At 37.8% G+C, this 27757-nt stretch overlaps 1 protein-coding gene across 1 annotated transcript in view; it reads left to right on the forward strand.

Annotated features, from left to right (window-relative positions):
• The window catches only part of KAT2B (lysine acetyltransferase 2B), a 40714-nt gene extending 13954 nt beyond the window's left edge, over positions 1–26760 (forward strand). Inside the window, exons 4-18 of the mRNA XM_053983276.1 lie at positions 259–348; positions 2059–2240; positions 4955–5146; positions 7508–7614; positions 8205–8330; positions 9777–9913; positions 11323–11531; positions 13780–13906; positions 16119–16229; positions 17229–17372; positions 20155–20269; positions 21037–21073; positions 21437–21500; positions 21598–21682; positions 24776–26760. Of these exons, the coding sequence (XP_053839251.1) occupies positions 259–348; positions 2059–2240; positions 4955–5146; positions 7508–7614; positions 8205–8330; positions 9777–9913; positions 11323–11531; positions 13780–13906; positions 16119–16229; positions 17229–17372; positions 20155–20269; positions 21037–21073; positions 21437–21500; positions 21598–21682; positions 24776–24969 (1920 nt within the window). The 3' untranslated portion in view covers positions 24970–26760. The remainder of the gene's footprint in view (positions 1–258; positions 349–2058; positions 2241–4954; positions 5147–7507; positions 7615–8204; positions 8331–9776; positions 9914–11322; positions 11532–13779; positions 13907–16118; positions 16230–17228; positions 17373–20154; positions 20270–21036; positions 21074–21436; positions 21501–21597; positions 21683–24775) is intronic.
• Positions 26761–27757: the final 997 nt, after the last annotated feature.

Genomic DNA, 27757 nt, shown 5'->3' on the forward strand with positions numbered 1-27757 from the left:
ACTGACATACCAGGAAGAGTCAGTTGACATGAATGGTAACTTAGCTTCCTGCATTTCCTCAGAGGAGCCTCTTGTACCCATTTCACAGAAGGTGATTTCACAGTGAAGTTTAGTAATTACAAATTCAGATGATTAAACAAGCAGATATATAGCCAGGAGAATTCCAACACTGCTCACAGTGTATTGTACACTTGTGACTTCCATTGACTCTCTGTATGGAAATATACTAACTTTTAAAAATTTGTGTATTTTTAACAGCTTTTGAGGAAGTGCATTTTACAGATGGGAAAACCTGTAGTAGAAGGATCTTTGGAAAGTCCCCCATTTGAGAAACCTAGCATTGAACAGGTAAAGATTCAAAATGTGGGTTTTGTTGGTGTGTGGTGGGTTTTTTGTTGTTGTTGTTTATTTATATGTTTTTCAATTTTATTTTGGTGGGGGTTTGGAGGCTTTGTTTGTTTTGGGATTTTTTGTGGTTTGTTTTTCTTTTTATAAATGCAAGCACTGATTTTGAAAACGTGGCATTTTTTTAGGCACTTTGCAGATGTTTCTGTGTTCTGCTCAGGACAAAATAGGGGGCTATAGGAGATTGCTCTTGGTTCTCCTTTTAGTGTTTGTACAATAGTTACATTATTTGTATTCTATTTCTCATCATTGGTCTTAGGCTTTAATGAAACTGACTTTTTTTGTGGGTTTAGAGAATTAACTGGAAATGCTACTTTTATGTGGGCAGTTCTAGTCTTTCTTTGTTTCAAGTGATGAAAAATGCTGTTGAAGTTTTGAAATCCAATATTAAAATGAAGCTTGCCTTCTGTATATCAAGAAAAATGTTACAGTCCAATTCAGTGAGATCATAGCCTTCTCTTTCAAAGGGTACACAAGAAAAAAACAAAGCTGAAACCAAAGAATAATTGAGGCTTTTGTGACTCTCAGTAGATAAAGAACATATGACAAATTCAGTTTTTGGTTAAGCAAGCTCCTAGGAATGCACTCCTGGCAGACAAGTGGGCCCATGAACTCCAATGAGACTATGCAGAGGCTCACATACCTCGCTGAAACAGGAGCTCGATGTTTTCCCATCCGTGGATGAATGGATGTTCTATTGTTAAGCAGGATAATTTAAATGTGAAGACTGTTACTTGTAATAATTATTTCTTTACAACTCCCACTTCTTATCATGTAGGAAGATCAAACCACTTCATTGCTGAATTTCTTCACTTTAAGCTCTCCTTTAGTTTGACTATAAACAAAAAATGTGTATGTATCCCCCTAGGCTCCTAATCTGTAAAATACACTATTAAAACATTTTGTACAATGCAGTTTTTTGTCAACTTCTTCATAATGTTTAAATTGCTTAAGAAAATAAAGCATAGAGATTAAAGGGTAATTCTTCTTACATCTTATTTTGGAATAATTTTCCCTTTAAAAAAGACCAATATTTTCAGTTCTGTTTTTGGCAGCTCAGCCACTCAATCAAATAAAATTATTTGCTAAGCACTGCTGTTATAATGGGTTTATAAAATATATGTGTTGCAGCACTTTTAGTCACCCATTTTAATCATGTTCAGTAGATTTTTCTTCTAACTGGACAGTGTCCAAAGTGCAATGAGGAGACATGCTTGTGAAGTATTCAGACTTCTTGAAGAAATAATATGGTTTGTAGACATAAACTTAAGTAGAAGTCTATAAGCCCTAATCTATTATTGAAAAGGAGCCTGGTGAGTTTTGAGGGTGACAGTTGATTTATGTATAGATAAAAGCCTACCAGAGTTTTCGCTGCTCGCTGACTTTGAGAAGGAAGGAAAAAAGGAATTTCTTTTTCTTTCCCTTTCCATCAGCTGCTGAGAGCAGGTTAAAAATACCTGGATGTACCTCCTGCTGTGTACACAAGTACCAGCCTGTGGCATCTGCATGAGTAGCTGAGCAAGGAGTTCATGGTTTCTGATATTTCTTTTCTTTCCTATGCAAAGCAAGTTCATGATAAAGTGTGGACTGTTTGAGGATGCTCCTGTAAAATTTATGGCTAAATTATTAAACAGAATTTTCTTACTTTTTAAGGGTGTGAATAATTTTGTGCAGTACAAATTTAGCCATTTACCCTCGAAGGAAAGGCAAACAATAGTGGAACTGGCTAAAATGTTTCTGAACCGCATTAACTACTGGCACCTGGAGACACCTTCTCAGAGAAGACTAAGATCACCCAATGATGATATTGCAGGGTATAAAGTGAATTATACCAGGTAATGCTGCTTTTGCTTATTGGGAGTCTTCCTTACAGATAGGGCATGTACAAAAAAAGTGCACCAGCATCTTTATGCCATAGATGGACCTTATAAATTCTTGCAGCTGTGTATTTAACAGGAAGACCTAAGGGTTTTAGTGATACTATATCAATTTCACATGCATCCTTGGGTCTTGAGAGATGTGCTTTATCAGCCAAGAATGGGGAGTAGGGGCTGGAGCGCTAGTATCTAACAATGCTTCTGCAAGGCCTGTGTTTGTGAAGTGCTCTCAGTCTTAATATTTGAGCCTTGTGTAAGTTCCCTATTTATTATTCAACTTGAAAAAGAGAGAAGATAACGTTTAGCATTGTAAAGCATTACTGTTTGAAACCAAATCACAGAGGAGTTGAAAAATCAAACTAATTTTGCAAGTGTTTGAATGCTAAATGGGGAACAGATATTACTAGGTTCCTTAAAATTATAGTTCTTTTTATGACCATTTAATGCACTGTTAGAATTCAAAGGAAAAACTGAGTTGTTGGAGGATGAAGAGCTAGGATAAAAAGACATGTCTCTATTTATTTTCTTTTTCTCACAGGAATAGTGCAGTGCCTTTTTCAGTGAGCAGTTCAGTGAGAGCAGTTCAGGGTCCTGCTGGTCAGGCAGCAGGTAGTTAACCTCTGTCAGCACGCTGTTCTCAGGAACTCCCCGAACATCTCTGATGGCCCAGGGTGAGCACCACCTTCTGTCTGCTTTCCTGGTGGCCTTTCCTCTCACACACCTCCTCTCCATGAAGGAGAACTGCAGGACACTTAGAATCCATGGTGCTCCTAAGACCATGTTTTGTGGGTGTTTGCCCTCCATTTGTTTGTGATAACTGGTGTCAGCCAGGGGTGGTAGGAGTTAAATCTTATTAGGAATCAATAGCTAATTGGTTCTGGTTGGTGGCTTTTTGTTGTTAAATATTTTGTCACTTGTGTTTTCTCAAATTATCCTGCCCAGAGTTCCTAAGGTCCCCCCACAACCCAAAGTGCTCTTCCCACCAAATCTCACTTGTCATTGTGAGCTTCTCTCCTCTGTGTTGTCTGAGGCATTGCTCAGGGTGCTGCTGGGCACCATGGGCACATCTGAATTTTTGCAGTCACCAATTTCATTTGAGAACCTGAGGATTTGAATGAAACTGTATCAGAGTTTCACATGCATTCTTGTGTTTTGAGAGCTGTGCTTTATCAGCCAAGAACAGGGAGCAGAAGTCTGTGAACAGCTCTATCTCACAAATCTTTTGCAACACGTTTGCAAAGATTGAGGCACAAGAGTTTGGGAGAACATTTTGAGACAGGCTGTGCTTTGGGTCTGGATGAGGAAATGTGTGCAGGTTCCAACTGTGGGCTACCCCGGACCGAGTCCCACAGGGTGACCCTCAGTTGGCTGGTCAACGGGTGCCTGGATAGCGTAATTAAAATCCCCACCAGGAAGACGGAAGGACTCTTGAGCTGCTGGAATCTGAGCGGGTTTATTCAGGATTGATCGACAGAGCAGGGAGGCAGAAATAGGAGCAGGGAGACAACCACACTCAGGGAAAGCCGACTCTGAGAGCCCTGGGGAAGGAGGGGCCAGAGTATATAAATGGGGAGGGAAGGAGTAACTAGGGTACAAATGATCCAGTGGGAAGACGGTGTAAGGGAGGAGCAGGGATGGGATAACATAAACTGGGCCAACGAGGGAAAAGGGAAGGAGTAGTTTACAGAGGGAACCATTAGAAACAACGAGAACGGGGAACTTTCCAGAACCTGGGGAGATGACAACCACAAACTGACAGGTGATGGGCATGTGCTCATTTGCATTGGGGGGCAGAGGACTCTGAGGAAATGCCTTATCCTAAACGACTGTAGTTTCCCATGGCATTCCCACACTGTCTTCCCCATGGGCACATCCCACATCCAACACAGTATGTTTGCATGCAATTCCTAATATTTTCTTTTCATTGCTTGAGCTTTCATAGTGGTTGTGGTCTGATTCTACTAAAGCTCCAGATTTCAATGACTGTTCTCTTACACACAGATATCAAAATCTTGTTTATAAGATTAACAGGTATTGTGATCTACATAGGCAGTGTACTCCTGAGTTATCTCTTTGGTACCATAATCTCTTTTCCTAGAAAAGAAACATGACATGCTGTAATTTTCCTTAGTGCAAAGTTTATTATGGATGGAGATACTGGTAATGAAAGAATAACAATGATGGGAAGAAGCCAACTGCTGGAAGACCAGGGCAGGAATCCAGTTGGATTGGGATGGAGCTAGTTAAAAGTGTCATCCATTTGGCCTCTACGGGGGGAAAGGTAGAAGTTTAGATGGTAAAACAGGCCATGCTAAGGGTCTTTGGAGTCAGTGGCAGGAGATGTGTGAGGCTGAATGGATGAGCTGTGAAGAGAATCCCTGACATACCCATGAATTGTCTGTAATCTATGATTATTGTCTGGAACAAGAGCACTTTGTGTAAACTAGACTGCAGAGAAAAATAATATATGGAAACTTAAAAGTACTTGGTTGTCATTTCTGTAAAAAACTGGGCAATATAAATGCTGCTTAACTCTGTCCAGCCTTGTAGTGGAACTGATTTATACAGTCATATAGCTCTCAGCTGCATTATAAATGATGTGGGTACTGGTTTTATTACATTAAGTAATATGTTAGGTGATGATAATTATCTGGCTTTTTTCCTCTTTACAGGTGGCTTTGCTACTGCAATGTCCCTCAGTTTTGTGACAGTCTACCTCGGTATGAAACCACCCAGGTTTTTGGTAGGACCTTGCTTCGCTCTGTTTTTACTGTAATGAGACGACAACTGCTGGAGCAGGCCAGGCAAGAAAAAGACAAGCTTCCTCAAGAAAAACGAACACTAATCCTCACTCATTTTCCAAAGTAAGGAGTCACAGTGTGCCTGCATTCAGAGTTAACCAGCAACTTCCTTGTGGAAAGAGAGAAATTACCTGCAGCTTAAAATAATGAATCTTTTTATTCAGTAGAACTAGACAGCTTTCTTTACTGCCATAACTTAGATTAGTGTATTTTATGTACACAACTGCTTGCTTTGTTTTGTCCTAGGGTTTACTTTATGAAAAGGATTGTTCATATTGCTGGGGGATTGTGCTTTTTGCCGATTAGCAGGTATTGTAGGTCAATCACTTACTTTTTCTGTAGTCCTTGGAAACAGTGTAGGTCCAGACTTCCAAAAACATGCTCACATGTGCTTTGGTGATGGAGCATTAAAAAAAGGGCAGTGTTGTACAAAGTTTATAAGAATTTCAGTTTAATTCAACATTGTAATAGTGAACAAAGTAGTCACCCCACCCCTAGAAAAGATCAGTTTGTTAGAGAGGAGTCAGTATAAAACTGCATAATTGAATCCTAAACTATAAATTTCATATTGAGTATCTTTTCCAGTACTGGAATGTTGATGACAATCTCTCACAATAAAACAGCAATAATTACCTACAGGGGTATTGAAACATGTTCAACTTTGACAGTCATTAATTTCAAACATTTTACTGGTGGTAAAGAGGGGTAGTGATGATGACAGGATCATTCATTGTAATGAATTCCTTTTAAAATAGTGTATCACTTTAAAAATATTCTTATTTTACAAGGGTAGGTTGGTTCTCCAAGTCATACTTTAAAACCCTGACCCTCCTAACAACAAATGAACTGAACCTACAGAAGACCTGGTGGCACTGATGCTATCTATACAAGCTACTGTGTTGGGCCAGAAGATGGGTTAGAGGTCAGGGGAATGAAAAACAACATGAACTTTCCTAAGCTAAGTAGAGTCAGGATTTGTTGCTCCTCCTGTAAATAATAATTTATTTTACCACTTTGAAAAATGTGCACTGTCTTTGGGGTAGACTGTTATGGATACAGGCCCTGAACATATATAAAAAAGGACTTGACATCCCATTGGTGCAAGGAGCAGATTTGTGGAGGAAGCAGGTGTGCATATGCCCCTGTTTCCACTGTCTTTTAAAGCATTTTGCAGTAATTTGAAATGCATTATTATTCACTACAATTCCTTTTGATGTTCTGCTGGGGAAAAAAAGACAAGTACTGTTTGCAGATGATCTGTAGGAAGCATGAATAACATTTTAAATCTTGCATGGATGTACTTATCTGAAGCATTTGTCTTTCCTCTGGCATTGTTCTGAGTGAGCTCTGCAGAGGACCTGTGTCTCAGAGCATGGAGCCTGGTATTGGCACAGGTCCCCCCTCTGTCCTGGGCGCTCCTTTTGGGCAAAGGGAGCACCCAGGGGTTGTGTCTGTGCATACCTAGGAAGGAATTGCTAACGGGGCTGAAGGCAGAGCCTCTGTGCTGCCTGGAAATGGAACTTTGGCTAAAGTTGAATTTGTCCTTCTGTTCTGCCACAGATGGTCAGGTCACTGTTACAAGCTTTTTAGCCATTATCAGCTGTACTTGGTCCTGAAAATCCCTACCCTGTTCAAGGAAGTTTTACTCAACAGTCCTGTTGGTTTCAGCTGAACAGTTTCTATACATATAGATGACTCCAGAGAGTAGAAATGTGCCATGTCAACTACTGGTCTGAAAACCCCTTTTGTGCAATGTAGGATAAGCAGCTGTCTTGCTGCTGGGAGGGAATTGGTGTATTAACCCTGAGAGGCTGAGTGTGCTGGAGAGTGATCTGTGGAATACAATAATGCTAAGAGAAGTTTAACATTGTGCTGTTTCTGTAGCTGTACCAAAGTAAGGTCAAAAATACTGTTATGCAACCACAAACATGCAATTAAAAGTTACAGTAGAATAGATACTTAAAGGAATGAAAATATCTTACTAAGAACATTGTTAGTAATACTGGGATTTTATCAAAGGCAGAAAGCAAATGCATCTGCAAAATACTGATTTATCAAAACAGACATATTTTGCCATCATTGTATAACATCAATCAAGTCATAGCTTTCTCATTAGTGGAGTTTTGTTCTGTAAAAGTAGTTTGTAACTGTCTTTTTCTGCACTTGCAAATTAGATAAATTGTTTGTAATCAGAGGTAAGGTTTAGTAACTGAAAACACTCTACTGAATTATGATACTTTGTGTCTACTCTGGCTTGTGATTTTTGCATGTGTGGTTTTTTTTTTTTAATAGTATTGGCCAACAGCATTTTCTTACTGGCTTAGTAAATGTTTTTAATTTAAAAACATTGCAAGTGCTTATTTTGAAAAAGAACCTGTTTAGAATGATCCCATTAGTTGATATTTTGCCTGGTTTTGTGCCTAGGTTTCTGTCTATGCTGGAAGAAGAAGTATACAGCCAGAATTCTCCCATTTGGGATCAGGATTTCATGGTGTCCAGTTCCCGAACTGGCCAGCTGGGAATCCAGACAGGTAATTTGCATTTAGTGATAGGTAACACACATGAAAACTGCATGATTTAGAACTAATATGGGGCTTTTATATATATATTAGAGAGAGAGAGAGATGTTAGTCTGTGACCTTTTAAAATAATGGTTTCATTCTCTTAATTGGTGAACCAACTTCCCCCTTTATTGAGTTTGATTTGTCCAACCAGTCTTAGAGCACTGTAAATTGGACAGATGGAGCTGAATGATGAGATTTTGCTTTTAAATAGAGCCCTACAAAAAACCTTTTCATTAAGCTAAATGCCAGCAGGCTTGGCAGGTATGTGAAAGAAATTTGTTTTCTTAGCTTCTGCTCAGCACTGCGAACTAATGAAGCCTGATGTTTGCAATCCCTGTTATCCAGCAGTCCCCCCTTAGGTAGAATTTAGTTTAGAAAAATACACTGTGATAAAGCTTTAATGTCTCTACTTGTGAACTGGTGGCATTGCTCTGTTGCGCAGTGTTCACTGTTGCTTTTTGGGTGGTGGGTGTCCATCTTTGTGGCAGTCTTTCCATCAGCACCAGAATGGGTTCCATGACCTGTTTTTTTGGTGTTTGTTTTTTATATCATTGCAGTTATCAGTCCACCTCCTGTTGCAAGATCTGTTGCATACAGTGCAAGTCCTTCATCTCTGGAGCAATCCAACAGTGGGAATATGAGTCCAGCTTGTAAAGTTTCTTCTGCCCTTGACCCAAACTTAGGTAATGGAGAAGGAGCCTTGCCTTCTGACTTCTGTTGATATTATCAGTAGCTGCAGTATATGGTATCCTTTGCCTTCACTCTACATGAGCAAACTCGAGGTGTTTTTGCTGAAAGATTTGCACACACATACCTTTTTATCCACTATGGTAATGTTTAACTAACAGAAATCACAACTGTATTTGCAAAAAACCCAATTGGTTTGTTGAAATTAAATTAAAATGGGGACAGGTCTGGTGGTGTCAGAGGTTTTTGAAAAATACTTTTCTTTATTATTTTCTTTATTACTTTTATCTATTATAAGCCATGAGGAGTGGTTTCATTTAAATAATGGCAGAGCAGAAGGGGCCATCACATTTGGGTTTTTTAATCTTTCAAGGCACTGAAAATGAGTACATTTGAGCAGTGAAAAAAGCCACAGACATACCAACTAGGTTAAATTTAAAACCTGAATGAGGTTAGGTCAAAGGAAAAAAAAACCTTGTCAGAAAAAAAGTTGGTGGATGCATAAATTCTCCTAATAAATTGTTTTTCAAACACCTCAGGATTAATGAACCTGTCAAGAGAGGTTGCTAGGTCAGAGAGATGATCCCAAGCTTATGTAAAGTGAGTCCTCAACGAAGGAGAAAAACCAAAACCAAAGTGAATTTTTAGTCTCAGTATTCACTACGGAGAAACTTAGGGCAGCTTCTAAACTGCAGTTTTCCTTAAGGTTATTTCTCAACTTGTCCCTCAGAAGTGGGAATGAGTAGGATGATGAATGGGATAATCCTGAGCTGGCAGCTGGATCTCTGTTACTGTACCTCTGCTAGTCCTTGGTGGACTGTTCTTCTATGAATTTAACTAGTTTCTTTTGCTATATAATACATGTGGCTCTGCAGTCTGTAGGGTAGTTAATAATTAACTTGGTATATTTTGATTTGGAAATTTTATATGGCTTTTTAAATATGTATGACACATCAGACTGTATGTGCTGCTTGGTTTACAGAAGAGGTGAAAGAATTATATGATGGATACTTAGTTCCAGTGAATCCTAAAAGGGGGATTTCATTATATCAATAGGCACTGCAATTTGTGTATTGAGCACTGACCTTCCAAGACAACTGTGCAGAGGTTCTATGCAGAGGATTTTGAAGCAAAAAGAAAAAGCAAATAGTTTAACTGTGAATTCAGAGAGCTGTAGTGGAAGGAGAGGTATAATTTTCCTTTGTGCTAATACCCCAGTGCAAAGTGAAAATTGAGAAGTAATAAATATTTTTCAGATTTCATTTCTTTCTCTTTGTCTATGGGATAAAAACAAACAAAAAAAAAAAAACAACCAAACAAACAAAAAAAACCCCAACCTCAAACTATATATAAACTACAGGATATGACAGAACTGCTAGACTTCATAGTGCTAGTCTGTGACAGTTTGGTTATTTCTAATTTATCCAAGTTTTTTTTAATAGGGGAAAAGAGAAAAAATAATGAACCATATTCTCTGGAGGATTCAAAGAGACCAAGGGTTGTAGGAGATATCCCTATTGAGTTAATCAATGAAGTAATGTCAACAATTACAGATCCTGCAGCAATGCTTGGGCCAGAGGTGAGATATAGACTTGGTGTTGCAAATGGTCTGTTTGTGAATGGTCTGTTTTTCGTAAATGTTCCACATGGATAGAATGTGATAAGCTAAGAGTCCTGTCGAGAAAAATAGACTTTGAAAGGGTATGATTAGGTGAACAAAAAATACTGGTGAAATACATCATTAACATGAAAATTAGTTCTACAGTTTTTTTAATGTGTTGTGTACAGTTAGCAAAGAGACTTTGCTAGTAAACTATTTGCTAACTATTGATAGTAAAAATATAGATCTCAGGTTATCCTGCAAGGTGCTTTTGTTACAGAACGGTCCCAGAGTATGCTTTTTTTATTGCTAATCATAGATACAGCTCATAAGATAAGGTTAAATAGGGTTCAAGAACTGCAGCAGAATGAAAGATCCAAAGTTAAAACCTCTTTCTGGTGGAGAAACTGATCTAAACAGTTATTTGCTCTGTCTTCCCCAGTTGCTCTTTTTTTCGGCTGGAAGGGAAAAACAAACAGAATTGCGGAATTGTGCCATGTACAGAATTGCACTTTTTTTTCCTTGGCTGGCTTTTCCTCCTTCTGTTCTATCTGCCAGGCTATGTTTTGCCAGCAGCTCATTTGCCAAGATTTAGCTAGAAACTGCTGAAGATTTGGAACCACCTACATTTCTTATTCAAACTATGTACTGTGACTGATGGCCCTGCATATTACAAATGCTGTGCCAGCCTGGCTGTTGGGGCTGGCAGTGACTAGAAACCCAGCAGCCAAACTTTGCTCAAAAAAGTAAACAGTATGTGCATACAGAGATGTTTTGGCATTGTAAAATGATCTTGAAAAAAATAAGTTAAATAAATTTTCTGTATTAATTTAATCTGCATTTAGATATATAGATGCAATTGCTAGATATGTAACAGCAAATTCTGTAGGAATTAAAATCTTTTTTTTTTTTTTGGCTCTTACAGTAGTGGCAGAGATAGTAGAAAGCACTAATAAAATGAAAAAATAAAATATGACTTTTCCTGCACTGCCATTAAAATGTGTGATTTGCAGTATGTGTAGGCGAATCCACAAGTCATGCCTAAGCTGGCTAAGAGTAAAGCAAATATGAAGACTTAGTGGCATAGGCTTCAACTGGATGAGTGCTATCCCTCAAAGGGTTTTGGAACTTTTTGATTCATAACCATTGTTGTTGTTATCTAATCTGTACCAATATAAATTCAGATTGGCCTTTGTAGACTATAGCATAGACTTACATCTGGCTTATTTGATGGTGTCCCTTCTGCAAAGGTACATTACAAAGGCACTCATTGGCAGTTCTGTTGGAAAAAGAGAGTGGATTTTATTGGTTTGTTCATTCACAGGCTGTTCTGTCAGAGGATGTGAAATCTCAAAACTGTGATATTGTTCCTCATTTGTGTGGTACAGACCAACTTCCTATCGGCACACTCGGCCCGGGATGAGGCAGCGAGGCTGGAGGAGCGCAGAGGGGTGATTGAATTCCACGTGGTCGGCAACTCCTTGAACCAGAAGCCCAACAAGAAGATCATGATGTGGCTGGTTGGTTTGCAGAATGTGTTCTCCCATCAGCTGCCTCGAATGCCGAAGGAATACATCACCCGCTTGGTCTTTGATCCGTGGGTATCCTTGGAGAGGGGGCTGGCGCGTGAGGCAGAGGGAGTGTGGTGCTGTTTGCAGCAGAGGTGGGGTGGAGAGCAGCTCTGCCTGTGCTACACTTTTGCCATCTTTTCAAGCCCTCATAACTCCTGGTCAATCTAATTGGGTTGTACCCAAATGCCATCTTGGTGGCTGTATTAATAATAAGTGGCTTCTTGTTTAGGGACTGTGCTGGGTTGTCATCAGCTAGATGCCAGATTCCCACAAAACCTGCTCCATTGCTCCCCTCCTCAGCTGGACAGGGGAGAGAAAGTACAAAGTTCTTGGATAGAAGGGCAGGGAGTGATCACTCACTGATAACTATCGCAGGCAAAATAGACTCAACTTGAGGAAACTAGTTTAATTTTTTTACAAGTCAGATCAGAGTAGGATAACGAGAAAATATAAACTACATCTTAAAATACCTTCGCCCCATGCCTCCCTTCTTCCCAAGCTTAGCTTCATTCATGGTTCTCTACCTTCTCCCCCAAGCAGTGCTGAGGGATGGGGAATAGAGGCTGCAGTCAGTTCCCAGTGGTGTATGCTGCTTCTTCCTCCACAGGGAAGGACTTCACACTCTCTCTCCCTGCTCCAGTATGGGGTCCCTCCCACGACAGACAGTTCTCCATGAGCTTCTCCAACATGGGTCCTTCCCACAGGTTGCAGTTCTTCATGAACTGCTCCAGCAGTTTAACCTTCCATGGTGAACACCCTGGGGAGGCTCGTGTCCCTCTGCAGCCTGTGAAGGAGTCCCATGCTGGAGCAGGTGAATGCCTGAAGGAAGGCTGTGGCCCTGTGGGAAGCCCACCCTGGAGCAGCCTCCTGGCAGATCCTGTGGCCTGTGAAGAGAGCTGCCCACACTACCTGCTAGAGCAACTTTGCTGGCAGGACTTGTGTCCCTATGGAAAGGGACCCGTGCTGCTGCAGTTCCTGAAGGACTGTAGCCCATGGAAGTGACTCCACACTGGAGCAGGAGGAGAACTCCTCTGCTTGAGGAGGAAACTGTGACATAGACAATGTGTGGTGAACTGACCCTAACCCCATTCCCCATCCCCCTGCACTGCTTGGGAAAGGAGGCAGAGAATCAGGAAGGAAGAGGGGAAAGGTAGTTTTAGGATTTGTTTTACTTTCTGTCATCCTGCTCTGATTTTGATTGGTAATAAATTCAGCTAATTTCCCCAAGTGAAGTCTGTTTGGCCTGTGGTGGTAGTTGTTATTTCTCCCTGCTCTTACCTCAACTCATGAGTCTTTCATTACATTTTGTCTTCCCTGTCCAGCTGAGGAGAGGAGTGATAGAGCAGCTTTGATGGTCACCTGGCATCCAGCCAGGGCAAAACCATCACAAAACCTCAAGCTACTGCATTGCTGCTCTCATTCCACAACTAAAAAAAACACTAAAATATGTGCAAGAAAAAAAGAATACATAATATGTATAAAATCTTCTTCAGTGGTGGCACATACAATATAACTACTCTGGGCTTTTTGGCAGAGGGTCACTTTTGGCACCAACTTTTTTCCCCAAAATACATCATCTGTATATTGACTGTATCATTTATATGATTTATATGATACTGTGTATTGAGTAATCTAAAGGATGGTGCACTGTTTTTACACCTTGAGGATTATACTAAAATTCCTTATCCTTGACATAAGAGTTGAGATTGCACCTTGTTATATCTTTCCTGGCAGTCACTGTAAGTGCAACAGAAATGGATATTTATTCTGGTCTTGATTCCCAGAGATGTGGGTGATTAGAAATAAGAAATGTCCTCTCTTACTTCATCAGCTGCATTTGAGACTGATAGGTTAACTATGGAGCATGCATGGAAGGAAACAGGAATCCCTTAGAAAGAACTTGCTCTCCTGTAACTCCATTAATTTCTGTTTTCCTCAGGATAAAATCATCCTGAGAACTGTGCAATGGTGTAACTATCAGCAGTAGATTCAATGAAAGCAATACAACTTTTATTTATTGGGCATTACCTGAGTATCTCAGAGTTCTTGGCAAGGCCAGGAGCTTGCTCTGTGATGATGGCCTTTATGATACATTGAAAGCATGATATTAAAGTAACAACTCCTCTATAGATACAAGTGGCCAACTTAGAAGGCATACACAATTGCATTGTCATCACGGAAAGAAGTGAATCAAGTTTCTGAAAAAAGGAAGGTTAATGGCACTTTATGTACTATGTACTTGAATTAAAGTGATTGTTATTTTTGTCTGCTCAGGAAACATAAAACCCTTGCATTAATAAAAGATGGTCGTGTTATCGGTGGTATCTGCTTCCGGATGTTCCCCTCCCAAGGATTTACAGAGATTGTTTTCTGTGCTGTGACTTCCAATGAGCAAGTCAAGGTAAAAAGAATTCTGTATTACAAGAGTTTATTATATGGATTTGAGTCCCATTCACCTACTGCATGTGCTCCTAATATTTATACTGCTGAGTTGCTAGACAGAAAAAAAATTTGAAAGATACAGCAATTCTGAATATAATGCACAAAACCCAAACTTAATATGCAGGTTTAGTTCATAATAATAGTAGGATTATCTGTATTTAATTAATTAAATAAAATTTTTCTCAGCAGAGCAATAGTGGCCAGTAGTCTGTCATTCTTGGAATTTTCATGCCTCTGTCCCCGGTAGTTGTGTCTCTGTGTAGTGTAACATCTCGTGGTTGACTGAAATATGTATTGCTTGTGTGGGGTAGTAATTTGTGTTCAAGCACTTTGTGACATTACTTAACTTCAATCTAAATGAGATATAATAAAAAATTAGGTGTAGTTTTACATCTTAAAATAAACACAGGGTCTATTCTGTACACTCTTTTTTGAGTTAGTGCCACAACATTTTCTCAGAATTTTGAGAATTAGCATCTGTGTTGAAAGAATAGAGAGCACTATGAATACATGAGATTCCTCCAGCTTTTCTAGCTACTCACCATTCGGTTCAGCGTTTTGCCTTTAGATGGTGCTGTAGCTTCATGATTTTCATTTCAAGAAGCAAGAGCTGAGATATGGATTAATTCAGAGTGTATAGCAGTTAAAATGCAAAAATTTTACACCCTGGTGCAAAGGAGTAACACAGTGGGATTGAAAGTCTGTAACAACTGTTAATAGTCAGGTTATATTTGATTTTATTCGACTCTGGTGTTAGAGAGGAGCATTTCCCTGCATTAAGCAGAGACCTGTCAGCATTTAGAGTGTTTTATCAAATGCAAGCCCTAACAAAATATGCCTAAATTGTGCTTAACTGCACTACACAACTGAGACTGCTAAAGGTGTGTTGTGATTTTCTAGGAATAATCTTTCAAAACAATAGAACAGATAATTGTGACCCATCAGATTGCCTCTAGGGCTGCATAACACACTATTTATTCTTTTATCCTCTGGGTGCTTCGCTGTATGGGTTGAGTGTTTCTGAAAATTTGTCTTCCCACTTCTCGCTCTGAGTGAGCTGACCCTGTCGACAGGTAACTGAGAAAAAAAAATGTTTACACATGGGTGACTTGCCAGCTCTTAGGAAAAATAAATTCCTATTTTAGCTGAGTTTGAGGCTGGAGTAAAAGATATAGGAGTTGTTTTCCCATACAAATTGAATTGGTTTTTAGGTAGTTTGGTCCCCTGTTAAAAATTAATTTTAAGTTCTACTGTATATGGCTGAGTTTCCTGTCTGGCAATTGCCATATTTGGGGCTACAAAATTGTAAAATAAATCAAAAGTTTGTATTTTCTAATTTATTTTTCTGGCTTTTTTGCATAAGTAAAAATGTTCCCAGTTTTCAAGAACAGTACCCAGAAGAAATCCATGTATGTTTCTCTAAATGTCCCGTTAGTCTGCATGATGAGGAAATTGAAACATATGCAAGAACAAAACATTATTATGGGCTTACCTATCTACTTTACATTTCTTCATATCACAGCAGAAGGGTGCAGCTTACTTGGCAATGTGAATAAATGCAACCTTTTGTTTACTTTGGGGCTAAATTTAAATGGAAATCATGCCTGTGTCATGTCAGAAGGCATAGCTGTTTATTTGATTGTGGACTCTATAATTTTCTGCTTCTTATTATGGTAATTGTTCACTGTTCATTTTTATGCTTCATGATAAGCTTAGGTAATAAATCCTTTGAGGCAGAGACCTGTTTGGCTACAGGTGCACAGAACACTGGAATAATTTCAGTATTGCTACTACTTTGTAGTTTTGAAGTTATATGGCTCAGAAAGGATGCTCTGTTGTTACAGTATGTCCAGTTTTGTTACGGGTTAAGTATGTGATTTTAATGGTTGATACCTAATTTAGAAGTTGAACAAAAAAAAAAAAAAAAAAAAAAAGTGGGCACCTTGAATTACAACTTCCATGCTGGGTCACAAAGGTACCTCTACAAGGCTCGAAGGAGTGTGCTCTTGAGTGTACAACAGCAAGTTAATTGAGAGAAAATCTTTAAAACAGGATCTAGAGGAAAGACTGCATTTTGAAAAACAGTGTGTAATAACTCTGGGTCCACAGGTTCTAATATGTGCAGTCCCTAAAGGCTTTGTCATGGCTTTTTCTTCTTCTGTTTCACACAGGGTTATGGGACTCACCTAATGAACCATCTGAAGGAGTACCACATCAAACACAACATTCTCAACTTTCTCACGTATGCAGATGAATATGCCATTGGCTACTTCAAAAAACAAGTAAGTTCAGTGCAAGAAATTACTTTGTGCAAGAAGTTTTATATCTAGCAGGGTTGAACTAAATAACTAGGCATGACAAAGTAATTGGATAAAATGTATAGTGCAATTTTACATGTGTATTTTTTATCTATAAAATCTGCTCTCTGTTCATCTCAGGTAATGTTTTTGTCTTCTAATACATTTTACTTTGATAGAATCATCTGAACATAAGTATATAGTATAGTCTATAATTTGTCTAGTCTAACAACTAGTAAAATGTCAGTTCATTCTCTGATTCTGTAAGAAGTGTAAAGAAGGACTAGGCATACCTGTGACAGACGAAAACTTACCTGACCTGCACTTGCAGCTCCTCCTGATTTGAAGCATGAGGTTCAAATTCAGGAAAGATGGCAACATCACCTCTGTCAAATAGATTTGTTAAACAGGTGTCAACTATGTGATCAGCAAAATGGAGTCAGATTTTTCTCAGAGGTGTACAGCATTAGGCAGTGAAGATGACCTGGATATTAGGAAATTACGACTAGGTAGAAGGAATTTGAAATACTGAAATACTGAAAAATTAAATACTGGAAAATGTTGCTGAGGGAGATGATGGAATCTCTGTCCTTTTACAATATTCAGGACTGGTTATGGCCTTCATCAGCCAGATATGATGAGACCTGTTCTGAGTTGAGATGGGGCTAGATGACCTCCTCAAGTTCTGTCCAGGCAGTTCCATGGTTCTGTATATAAAACTGGCACAATCTACTCTTCACACATTCAAAATTAATACAATCTCCCCTATTGCCCTTCTTAGCAATTAACTATTATTTTATGAAGTGCCTCCCATGAGAAGGTTTATGCAACACTGAACCATGGTCTGTAACTCACTGTTGTATTTCTTGTATTTTAACATTATGATGAATTTGGTTATAAATCCTCATTCACTTCTTTTAAAACAAATATAAAAGGAAAATGGCATAATGGCAATATAAGTTCTTTTTTTTTTCCTTTTGTCAGGGTTTCTCCAAAGATATTAAAGTACCAAAAGCAAAATATGTTGGCTACATCAAGGATTATGAGGGTGCCACATTAATGGGATGTGAATTAAATCCAAGGATCCCCTACACAGAATTTTCTGTCATCATCAAAAAGCAAAAAGAGGTAAAGGTTGAAATGAAATGTTTAATGTTATTCTCTATTCAGATGTTTAGAAACAGTTCAGTGGGTGCCAGGTTAGCTTTCTTTGCTTTGGTGCTTAAATTTGAGTGCATACTTTTATTAGTCAGAATAGTCCATTCATTCAAGTCCCAGTGCCAAAATTTTGTAGTTGAAGTATCAAATTCTAACTTTCTGATTTAACAAGAACAAGACTGTTAAAGTACTGGTATTTTGAGGAGTAATTCACAGTTCAATTTTGTGGTAGTTAACTAAGCAAAATCTTGTGTTATTTTTTTAATGGCTTTATCAGTTCCTTTCTTCCCTCAGTAGCGTTCATTAGAGTAGCATTTAAATTGAGTACATGTATTGCATGGCCTGTTTTACTTGAAAAAAAGAGGATTTTTTTTTCCACCATTTTTTAAATATATAAATCAAGGGTGGACTGTTAATTTCCAGTCTGTCCCTCTTTGGATTTTATCTGGGATGTTCTTTATTTAGTTCTTAATAATATTCTATATAATAAGGCAGTTTATTAGCAAAATAATTATGATGTTTCCACTTGTGTTTAAATATTTTCCTTGGTTTTTAAAGGAATACAAGTTATAATTTGTTCTTTCAAGATTGTTCAAACCTGAATTTTTATTTTGTTAAAAAGCTTCTTTATGGAACAAACATTTTTCTTCCAATAGAATGATTTGGCCTGTGCTTGGAGAAGGAAAGACATTTCCTGATGTGATGATGGTTTTGTATTTAATTTACAAGGTTTTAAAACTTTACTTACTGGGAAAGTTTTCATATGTCCATACAACAGGGACCATAAGTTTTTCCCCTTTCATTTCTGCTGGGCTGCATTATCCTTCAGATTCCAGGCTACTGCTGGACATGCCAGCTGCCCCTTAGGGATGGGATGTTGTTAGTGTGGATAGTGGATGTGTCTCTGCTAGCCTGTTACATCTTAGGCATGCCTAATTGCAGTAGTTCAGTTCTGGGCCCAAACCATCAGTGTAACATGCCACTTATGAAAACTTGTTAGTTTTCAAAATTTTGCCTCTGGGACTGCTTTATTAGCTTTCTTCATTCTCTTGTTTGTTGGGATGTTCACATTATTCTAAAGAACTTGGAGACACTCCTCTTGTAGATAAAGTGCCTTGGTCATCCAGACATCTCATGTCTAAAATTATTAGGAGGAAAGCTGCTGTTATGCACTGATCTGTGCTGTTGATCTTTTCTGAGAATAATTACATACAGCTTTGGAACTGCATCTTAGGATTGCCTGCCTATCATTAAAAACACCAGTCAGGCCTTTTGCTCTCCTTGTTGCAAGGAAATTTAGAAATAGCTCTCACAGTCTGCAGTCTCATGGAGAGTGTTTGCTTGTCTGTGCATATTAAAGGCAGTGAAAATGCTCCCTGGACATAAAAAGAATTTTGAATGTTGACAGTTGGTATTATGTACCTATTTTCTTGAGTGCTGGTATTGGCCAGTACTAAACATCAGGCTTTTCAGGATCTATCGTTCTAGAAGTGAAATTTTTCATGGGATCTAAGCTTTTATTTAAAGAACTGGAGTATATTGCAGCCTATGGCTGCTAAGACCATATCACCTGACACTGTAACAGTACTGTTTACTGTCATTCTGGCAAATATGACAATTCCCTCTATGCAAAGCTTTGTGACCTCCTGACTGGTGAGTAATCACTGGTACTGATAGAACAGCTTGCTTTAATCAGGAAGAGCCACTAGTTCCTAAATTATAAGAAGGGCTTAAGTTGGATTTAATAATTAATTTGAAATTGTTTTCATATTATACTGGAATCTGCTCATGGTGCTGTTGCATATTGTATTTCTCTTAACATTTCTAAGCTCTTTTGAAAGTCTGGTTTTATCTTTTTCTCTTCTTTGAGAGGAAATACTATACATGAGGGAGTGAAGGTCCTTAAAAATAAAAATATGTCCATTTTTATTATTTCCAAAGAAAATATTCTATCAGACTGGCGGTCTGCATGGCTGTGCATTTGCTTACTCCAAGTTATGAAATTTTTGAAAGTCACATATCCAGGACACACAAAGCTTAGATAAGTGTCTAAGTGGATATAAAATGCACCAAAGCAAATTGCTTAGAATTTGAGGTAATAAGATTGCAAAGTTAAACAGAGTGTATCCAGGAGTGGGAAAAGCCTTTCCCTAGCATTTGCAAGAGAGAGTAGAATTTTGGTTCTGAAGAGTGTGGCATCATTCTGACATCCTCCAGAGAAAATCTTTCATGAGAGTATCTTTGATTGATACATAAGCAACTCCTACAGATAGATATATGGAGACTTTGAAGTGAATGGGTTTCTAATTTCTAAAATTTTGGAATATAAACATATATGTACATCAAAATACATGCATTCAATATGTGCCTTGAAATTTTTGATCAGCTGTGCTGAAGCATTTCAGAAGTTCCAGCTGATAAAATTTTATAGCCAGTTCTCAAATCTTCTTCCAGAAAATTTCCTTTTCTGCCTCTGCTCCTGTCTTCCCAAGAGCTGTGCAGCTTGTGATCAGTAGAGCCAGCAATGATTCCTTTTTTCCTAGATTTGTGCCAAAATAGCTGAGAGACTTAGTAGCTTCATTTTCAGAATCAGTGTTTGGTCAGGTAGCTCAGCCCCATTACCAGCTTCATGGAAAAGGACTGCAAGGTTAGGAAGTGAGAATGTTTCTGTTCATTACAGTTTTGCATTAATCTTTTGGATGACTTTAGACCAAATAAATTATTTTTTGTTTTCTCTGCTACTTTATTACAGATCATTAAAAAGCTCATAGAAAGGAAGCAAGCCCAAATACGAAAAGTTTATCCTGGCCTTTCTTGCTTCAAAGATGGAGTACGGCAGATTCCTATAGAAAGCATTCCTGGAATTAGTATGTATCAATCTCTTTTAATGTAGAAGAGAAGCAGAATAGTCCAAGAAAGGTCCGAGACTAGAAATACTAATGTAGTCACATTGTTCTTTTTGATTAGAATGTAATTGTTTTGATCTGCTGATCTGATTTCCATGAAGATTATTGTGTTTCCATTACAACTGCTGTCCTTGAGATTTCCCCAAGGCATCCCAGCCTAATTCTCTTTTTATGGACGTGTATATAATTTTATTTACATGTGACCCCTCTTTGATTTATATCACAGTGTAGGCGGCAGTTTCCCTCTGGCACCATTTTAATGCACCGTACTCCTGAACAACAATGATTTTTGTGCTAGGCATGAACTTACAGGACAAAACAGAATTGGAAAAAAAATTAAGCATCATATTTTGGGGGACTTTTTTTCAGCTGTGCTTTTCTGCAATTTATTCTTTGTCCCTGGGGAATCAGATTGGATAACTTTGTCATGATTATTCTTTACAGGGGTGGGTTGTAGTAAAATATGCATTGAATTATTGAAAAGAAATGTGTTTCATATTGAAATATTTTAGAATCTTTTCAGCAGTCTGGTGGAAGAGTCATGTAGGAAATTGAATGGAGCTGTGGGCTAGATGGTTATGTTATTTATTAGGAGTAGCTTTTATTAAAACAAACCCATTTTACTGCACTAGTGCTGAAATGGCTTTTCGTCTTTGAGTTGCAATAACTCAGTTAATGTTTTGTCCTACTGTAATTCCCATGTTATATCTCCTACTGTTGGTGTACAGGAGAGACTGGCTGGAAACCAAGTGGAAAAGAAAGAGGGTAAGTGCTACACAAAGTAAAATGTTGAAGCAGTTGGGATATTCCTTTGAGAAAAGTCTTTAAAAAATATCACTTGATATTTACATCCGTCCACTGGAAATCAAATGATGATGTGAGAGATGAGTTCTTAAGTGGCTTTTTTGGTGGTATTTTTTATTTTATTTTTTATTGTGGGCAATATTGTGATTTGGGTAGTAGGATTCTTTTTTGAGGATTTTTGTTTGGGTTTGTTTACTTGTTTTAAATTTTATTTCTTCCATTAAATGCTTGAAACTTTGGAGTTGCTTTTAGGTAAGATGCAAATTGTAGTAATGAAGATAAGGGACTCAAACTAATCTTTTTGTATTGATATTTTCATTCAAGTAAGGAGTCCAAGGATCCAGATCAACTTTACAGCACATTGAAAACCATCCTGCAGCAAGTGAAGGTGAGTGCTAGCTCTAGTTTACTTTCTGTAAAGATTTTAAAATGATTTCCAATATCTAGTTTCCATATTAGATACCTTACTTTTTTCTTTACCAAAGAGCCATCAAAGCGCTTGGCCCTTCATGGAACCCGTGAAGAGAACAGAAGCTCCTGGATATTATGAAGTTATAAGGTTTCCCATGGGTAATGCCATTAACATTTTTTAAGTAGAGTTTAAAAATCATTATAGCTGCAGACATAGCAGATAAATTTTAATCTGATTGTTTTATGGTAAAAGATATATGTTACCTGAAGCTGAATACCTTGCAGCTCTGAAGTGTCAAGAGTGTGATGCTGTCATTTGAAATTGATGAGTGCTCTGTGACCTTTGTGAAACATGTGTGGTGTACATATCTGAAATCTTAGTGTGCCCTAGAGAACTCTAACAAGCTCTTAAATGGTACAGTCAGCTAGAAGCTTTCAGGAGTAGCTGGTGTAGGTGAATTGTAGGGATATGTTTTTGTGTGTGGTAACTGGTCATTGCAAATCCTACTCATATGTTAAAAAACCTGAAGGCAAACTTTCAGGAGCACCTGAGCATTTGAGTTGCTTTGAAATACAGATTTAAGATTTCTAAATCATATAGAAAAAAACATTTTCAAAGGTCACAGGGTTTTCTAACTAAATCTTAACACTTTGCTCCAATCTAAGTTTAGGAAAATGCTTCATGCAACTAATTTTTAAGCTAACTTTTATCTTTATCTTTTAGATCTGCCACAATTGTCTGAGGTGTTACATTTATTTGTTTATTTATTTTTACTTCTATGTAACACAGCTATTGTTTACGTAGGATTGCTTGCAAAGGGAAGTACACAACTGCTAATAATGTTTTTTCTTTTGACTGCTTCTGTTATGACTCAGCTTTTGACTTCTGGGACATATAATTTCAATGATAATTCAGTGATACTCTAAACAAATGGCTGATTTGTACTGCACCAGATTTAAAACTGAATTCTGGCACTCCTCCCTCATTTATGCAATACTCACCTCTATCATTCTGATTACAGTTTCTGAACCCTTAAATATCATTAGAGAATGAAATACAGGTTCATGGCAGGCTACTAGCCATCAGTTTCTCAGAGAATAAAAGCATTTGTTCATGTTGCTTTCCATGGGCTTCAAGCCCATGTCTACCAACTTAGTTCAATTATTTTTTTTATATTCAAATTGCCATTCCCAAATAGCATATATATAGATGTACTTATACTTTATAAATCAGTTGCTGGCTTCCTGCACCCCCAACACAAATTTATTTTCTACCAATGAAGAAAAAGAATGAGAGTCCCCTTCTGTGGCAGAATTTTCTCTATCTTCTTTTCTGGCCAGATCTAGCTCAGAAATCTGTTTAATCCGAGCAGTGGTTACAAATAACTTACCTCAGTTAGCAAACTCAAAGTAGGACTGTTGTCTGTCCTTTCCTTGTTCAGATGCATTATACTTGAGGTAGGGGCAGCAGTTTTAAGGATTAAGCTGAGGTCTTTGGTTTAGTTTTGCTTTGTTTTTTTTTCAGCTAAGAAACCCAGCATGACTAAACTGTGCCTTGATTCATGATAAACTTGAGATTTCTTTCTACTCTCCCTGCCAGCATACTGATACTGTAAAAAGTTGCTCAGACAAGATATAACAGTTGCCTTTATGTTTGTGTACAGACTAAATTGTACAGTTTTTGAGAGGTATGGCTGTAAATTTTTTTTTACTACCTCCTAAAGTCAGTTCTCATGTATAAATGCTTTTTTTGCCTCTGTTTTAAGTGCTCTTCAGGTGCTGTATCAAGCAATAGTCTTCAGGGGTTTTTCCCTTTTCATCTGCCATTCAAAAGCTGTATGGCTGAGTGAAAGATGGAACCAAACTTTCACTGTGCTTAGAGGAGAACAGCTTAACTGTCTAGCCAGGCAACATTTGCTTTAGGGTGGGCTGAACAGCCTACTCAGCTGGGTGCTATAATTAGTCTATGGATATCTAGTTTAGGTATAGGCACCTGAATTTCAGACTTAATAGGAGCTGAATGAGCCTTTACTTTTGCAAAATATTGTGCAAAACTAGGGAGTGGCAAGTTCTGTACCATTGGAAAAAGTATTTGAGAGCATCCATCAAACTTGAATAATCCCATCTTGACAATTTGATAGGGTTTCCTCTCTTTTTATAAATTCAGATCTCCCTTAAAAAAACCAAACCCACCCCCCAAAACCCCCCAACCATTACCAAAACAAAAAATGCAACCATATTTTTAAACCTGAAGTTAAAAAGTTTAATTCCTTTGCATTGGAGGTCTTTGGTCTCTGGTGTCCTTGCAATACTCATTGACATTAAGTCAATTCAGCTACTTCTGTTAGAGTTTCACAAAGGTGCTGCTGAGGCCTGGCTCAAGCATTGCTAAAAAAGTCATTGTTAGAGCATCTGAGGTGAGAAAAGCCAAGGCATCCAGCACATCTCCCACTACTTCTATTCCTGTACTCACTCCTAGAACACTTGTAATGTAGACAGAATTTTTAAATGCCTGATGAGAATTACTGGGAAAGCAACTATGTGGAGAACACTGAGATGATTTACATATTTTATGGATGACTGATTTTAGTATAAAGGAGAACACTTCTTAAAGAATGTTCTGTAAGTAAATGCTTCGCATGATGCTCTGAAAGCAGGGGAGATCTGTTCTCACGTGATTCTCAAAAAGGATATACAACTATAAACTCTGAAAAGGTAATAAAAATATATGTAGAGCATAGAACAAATTTTTTTCAAGGCTGCAAATCCTGGTTGTAGTGTAGACCAATGTATCTTCTCTGCTGTGTTTGCACAACAGTAAGGATTTTAGGTTAACATACAAGTTTTATGATGTTTGAATTCTTTGCCCATATACCCCTAAGGCCCCCTCCAGCAGAGCTGAGAACAGGACAGTCTCAGGTTGTCTCAGGACAGTCAGAAGAGCATTAGGGACATCTACTAACCAAGAAAACTCAGAGCTCTAAGCATGAGAACAGAACAAAAAAAACTTTAATGTTTTAAAGAATTAAAAATAAACACTACATAAATTCATCGTTACAGTGAGATATTACTTAGTTCCAGCAGCTCAGTTGCTTTTGAAGCTAAAATACAGACCCTGCCTTAGGTGAAGGCAATTTCCATTCCAAATCCTAGCTTTGACAGTTCACACTAAATGGCAAATCTGTCTGAAGGGACACTGCACACAAAACATATTTGAATCCAACGCTGTTAATCTATTTTTCTTCTGTGCAGATCTCAAAACAATGAGTGAGCGACTCAAGAACAGGTACTACGTGTCTAAGAAATTATTCATGGCAGACTTGCAGCGAGTCTTTACAAACTGCAGAGAGTACAACCCCCCCGAGAGTGAATACTACAAATGTGCCAATATACTGGAGAAATTCTTCTACACAAAAATTAAAGAAGCTGGATTAATTGACAAGTGACACTGTCTTTTTTACAACCAAATAGTGTGCCTATGTTATGGACAGGGAAAGCTGTTCTATACCTGAGTTGTGGGACTTTCAAGAAACTTCTGTTTAATACTTAGCACTTTTAAAAACCCTTTTAGTTTTGCAAACATGTATTATACTGAAGTTACAAAAATTATTTTATTAAAATGCTTTATAATGTATTTAATTACGGAATATTTCTTTTGTGTGCCGATTACCTTATGTTCCTAATAAGTTTATCAGCTACAGCCTCAGAAACCCCACAAACATGGGGGAAGTTGCACATGTTTGGGAAGATGAAGAAAATTTCCAGACAACAGATGTTATAGCTTACCTAATGCAGTACCTATTTGATAAAATTTTATTATTTTTTCCAGTAAAAAAGAAAATCGTAAGGGAAAACAACAGGTGTGGGGGGGTTCTGAAACACTTGTTTCTTTGTAGAATCTTTTTATAAGATATTATTTTTTAAAAGAAACACTCAGCTGGTTGAGAGAAGTGAGAGAAGAGCACTCAGTTCTGAAAAAGGACTGCCTGTGATCTTTGATAGATGCAAGTTTTTCTATTCATTTTCAGTTTTGATAACTATTTTACCTGCAAATTGTAATCTCATAACCACTCTTAAAAAAAAAAGAAAAAAAGAAAAAAAATCTGGCTAGGTGTGTAATGTCATAGTGACTTGGCTTATGCAGGACATAAGTACCCAAAATAACTTTAGAGACTACTTTGCATCTACTAGACAGTTTTAATTGGTTTAGTAGAGTTAAGGTTTTATGCACTTCATGATCCACCCTACTTACTACTCCTCACTGCTAAATTCTTTAGATTGTTCAGCAGAAATAAGACTATTGTACACAAAGGAAGACAACATACGACAGCTTTGGGCTTAGATACTTGGCTCTGTGGTAAACTGGATTTTCTACCAAGCTTTATTGTAAATGCATATTAACTGTGATTATTTAGACCCAGGAACATATTAACATTATACAGCTCTTAGTATATCTTCAAAAAGAACACACACTCATATATGCATATAATATGTACACATTTTGCTGCTTACACTACATTTAAGAGGTACACCTAAATCCTTAATGGAGATGAGTACAGGCCAAAAAGCTGTCCCTTGACATTTTCTAATTAGTTTGTAAATTATAACTGCTTTTGTGAAAAACAGCTTAAACTTTCATTCTTGGTGTTTTATATTTACAGATGTTACACTGGTAAAATTCAAGTTATGAGACTGAGAAAACCAATCCTGTGCTGTGTCAAAGAATCTATTCCTGCAAAATGCCTGTGCAATGTTAGATCACAGATCAATTCAGCAAGGAGATGTCAGGAACTATCTAGAAGTAGTAAATGTGGTACCCAAGGTATTAAAATGTTAATGCTGGACTTGCCATTGTGTTTTGTATGAATTTAGTCTGACCTACATTGGGACCTATAACAAAGGTACAGTGAATATTTTTTCTTTAATAGTCAGAACAGGATACTATAAACCTATTTTGTAGATTGGGCCTACAGATGCACCTGTTAAGCTTGGTAACCTGTGAATTTTTGTTATTTTCAGAGTAGATTTTCTTATTGTCTTTCAATCAGATTGTCTCTTCTATATTGAAATGTGTTTTCTAATTTAAGAATTAATATTTTCATAGATACTGTGCAATAAAGTTATGGTAGGATATGTGGTTTTGCAAATGCTTTAACAGCTGATGAACTTTACATTTGTCAAATTAATATATTGTACTGGTACAGAATAGTTTTAAATTATATATGTACAAAACCCTACTTATTTTGGTCTCTTTTTTTCATTACTTAGTACTTAATCATTTAAGTTTTTCAAGCCTGCTCAATCCAGTAAGAAAAAAAATATCCAGACCCACCACACCTACCTTGAGTTGCTCTACCAGCACTCTGTTGTTTTTCTCTCCCTGCTAAAACAGGTGTTGCAGACATGTTGCAGATTTGTTTCATGAAAGCATGCCTGAGGTTCACAGAATACCCTCAAGGATCATTAAGTGCACCTCTAACACAAATGCCTGATACAGGGATAGAACCCAAAACCTTGGCATTATTAGGACCAGTCTCTAACCAATATAGTTCAACCACTCTGCTTAAGTTCCTCTAGTCCTAGAATTCCAGACTGAGATGGTGAGGCCTTGTGGCTAGAATTTTAGGATACAAAGGTAAAACTAAGTTTCCACTCAAACATCCAAAGGCTGTGTTGTGAACAACTCAGTAGCTGCAGCTAGTATTATGATTGAGAGCCATGGAAGATGTTACAAATAAAATAGTAATTAATAGTTTTATTACTGAAAGGGAGAGATCTTGCACCTATTGAAGTAGGACAGGCAGTCTTACAAAACAAAGGAAGAGCTTGTAGTTTTTGTGTTTTCCCATTAGGTGTTTAGAATATAGCTTTCATTTGGGTAATCACAAACCTATTAATACTTAAGTGTGTCTCAAGCAAAGTAAAAGTAGTTTGAATGGTGGACAGTTGATAACACTGTTGTTCTCATATGCAGCCTAGTGTGGCACCAAATAGCACAAGCTCAAATGTGGTACCTCTTGCTCTGGAAAAGGCACTGGGCAAAGCAGGAACAAAATTATTATAAACTGTTATGAATGTCCCACAACAGTTGGGGGGATCCAAGTGGAGCCTTCTTCACCAACCTTTACAAGAAATTTGCTTTGTTTCTGTCTGGTTGATGCTAACTTGCACTCAAGTGCAGGACCAACTAAGCCTAAATTGCTGCTACAGAATCAAATTGCAGCTGCTGAGTTG

The sequence above is a fragment of the Vidua macroura genome, chromosome 1 (genome assembly GCF_024509145.1).
Source record: "Vidua macroura isolate BioBank_ID:100142 chromosome 1, ASM2450914v1, whole genome shotgun sequence".
NCBI classification, from domain to species: Eukaryota; Metazoa; Chordata; class Aves; order Passeriformes; family Viduidae; genus Vidua; species Vidua macroura.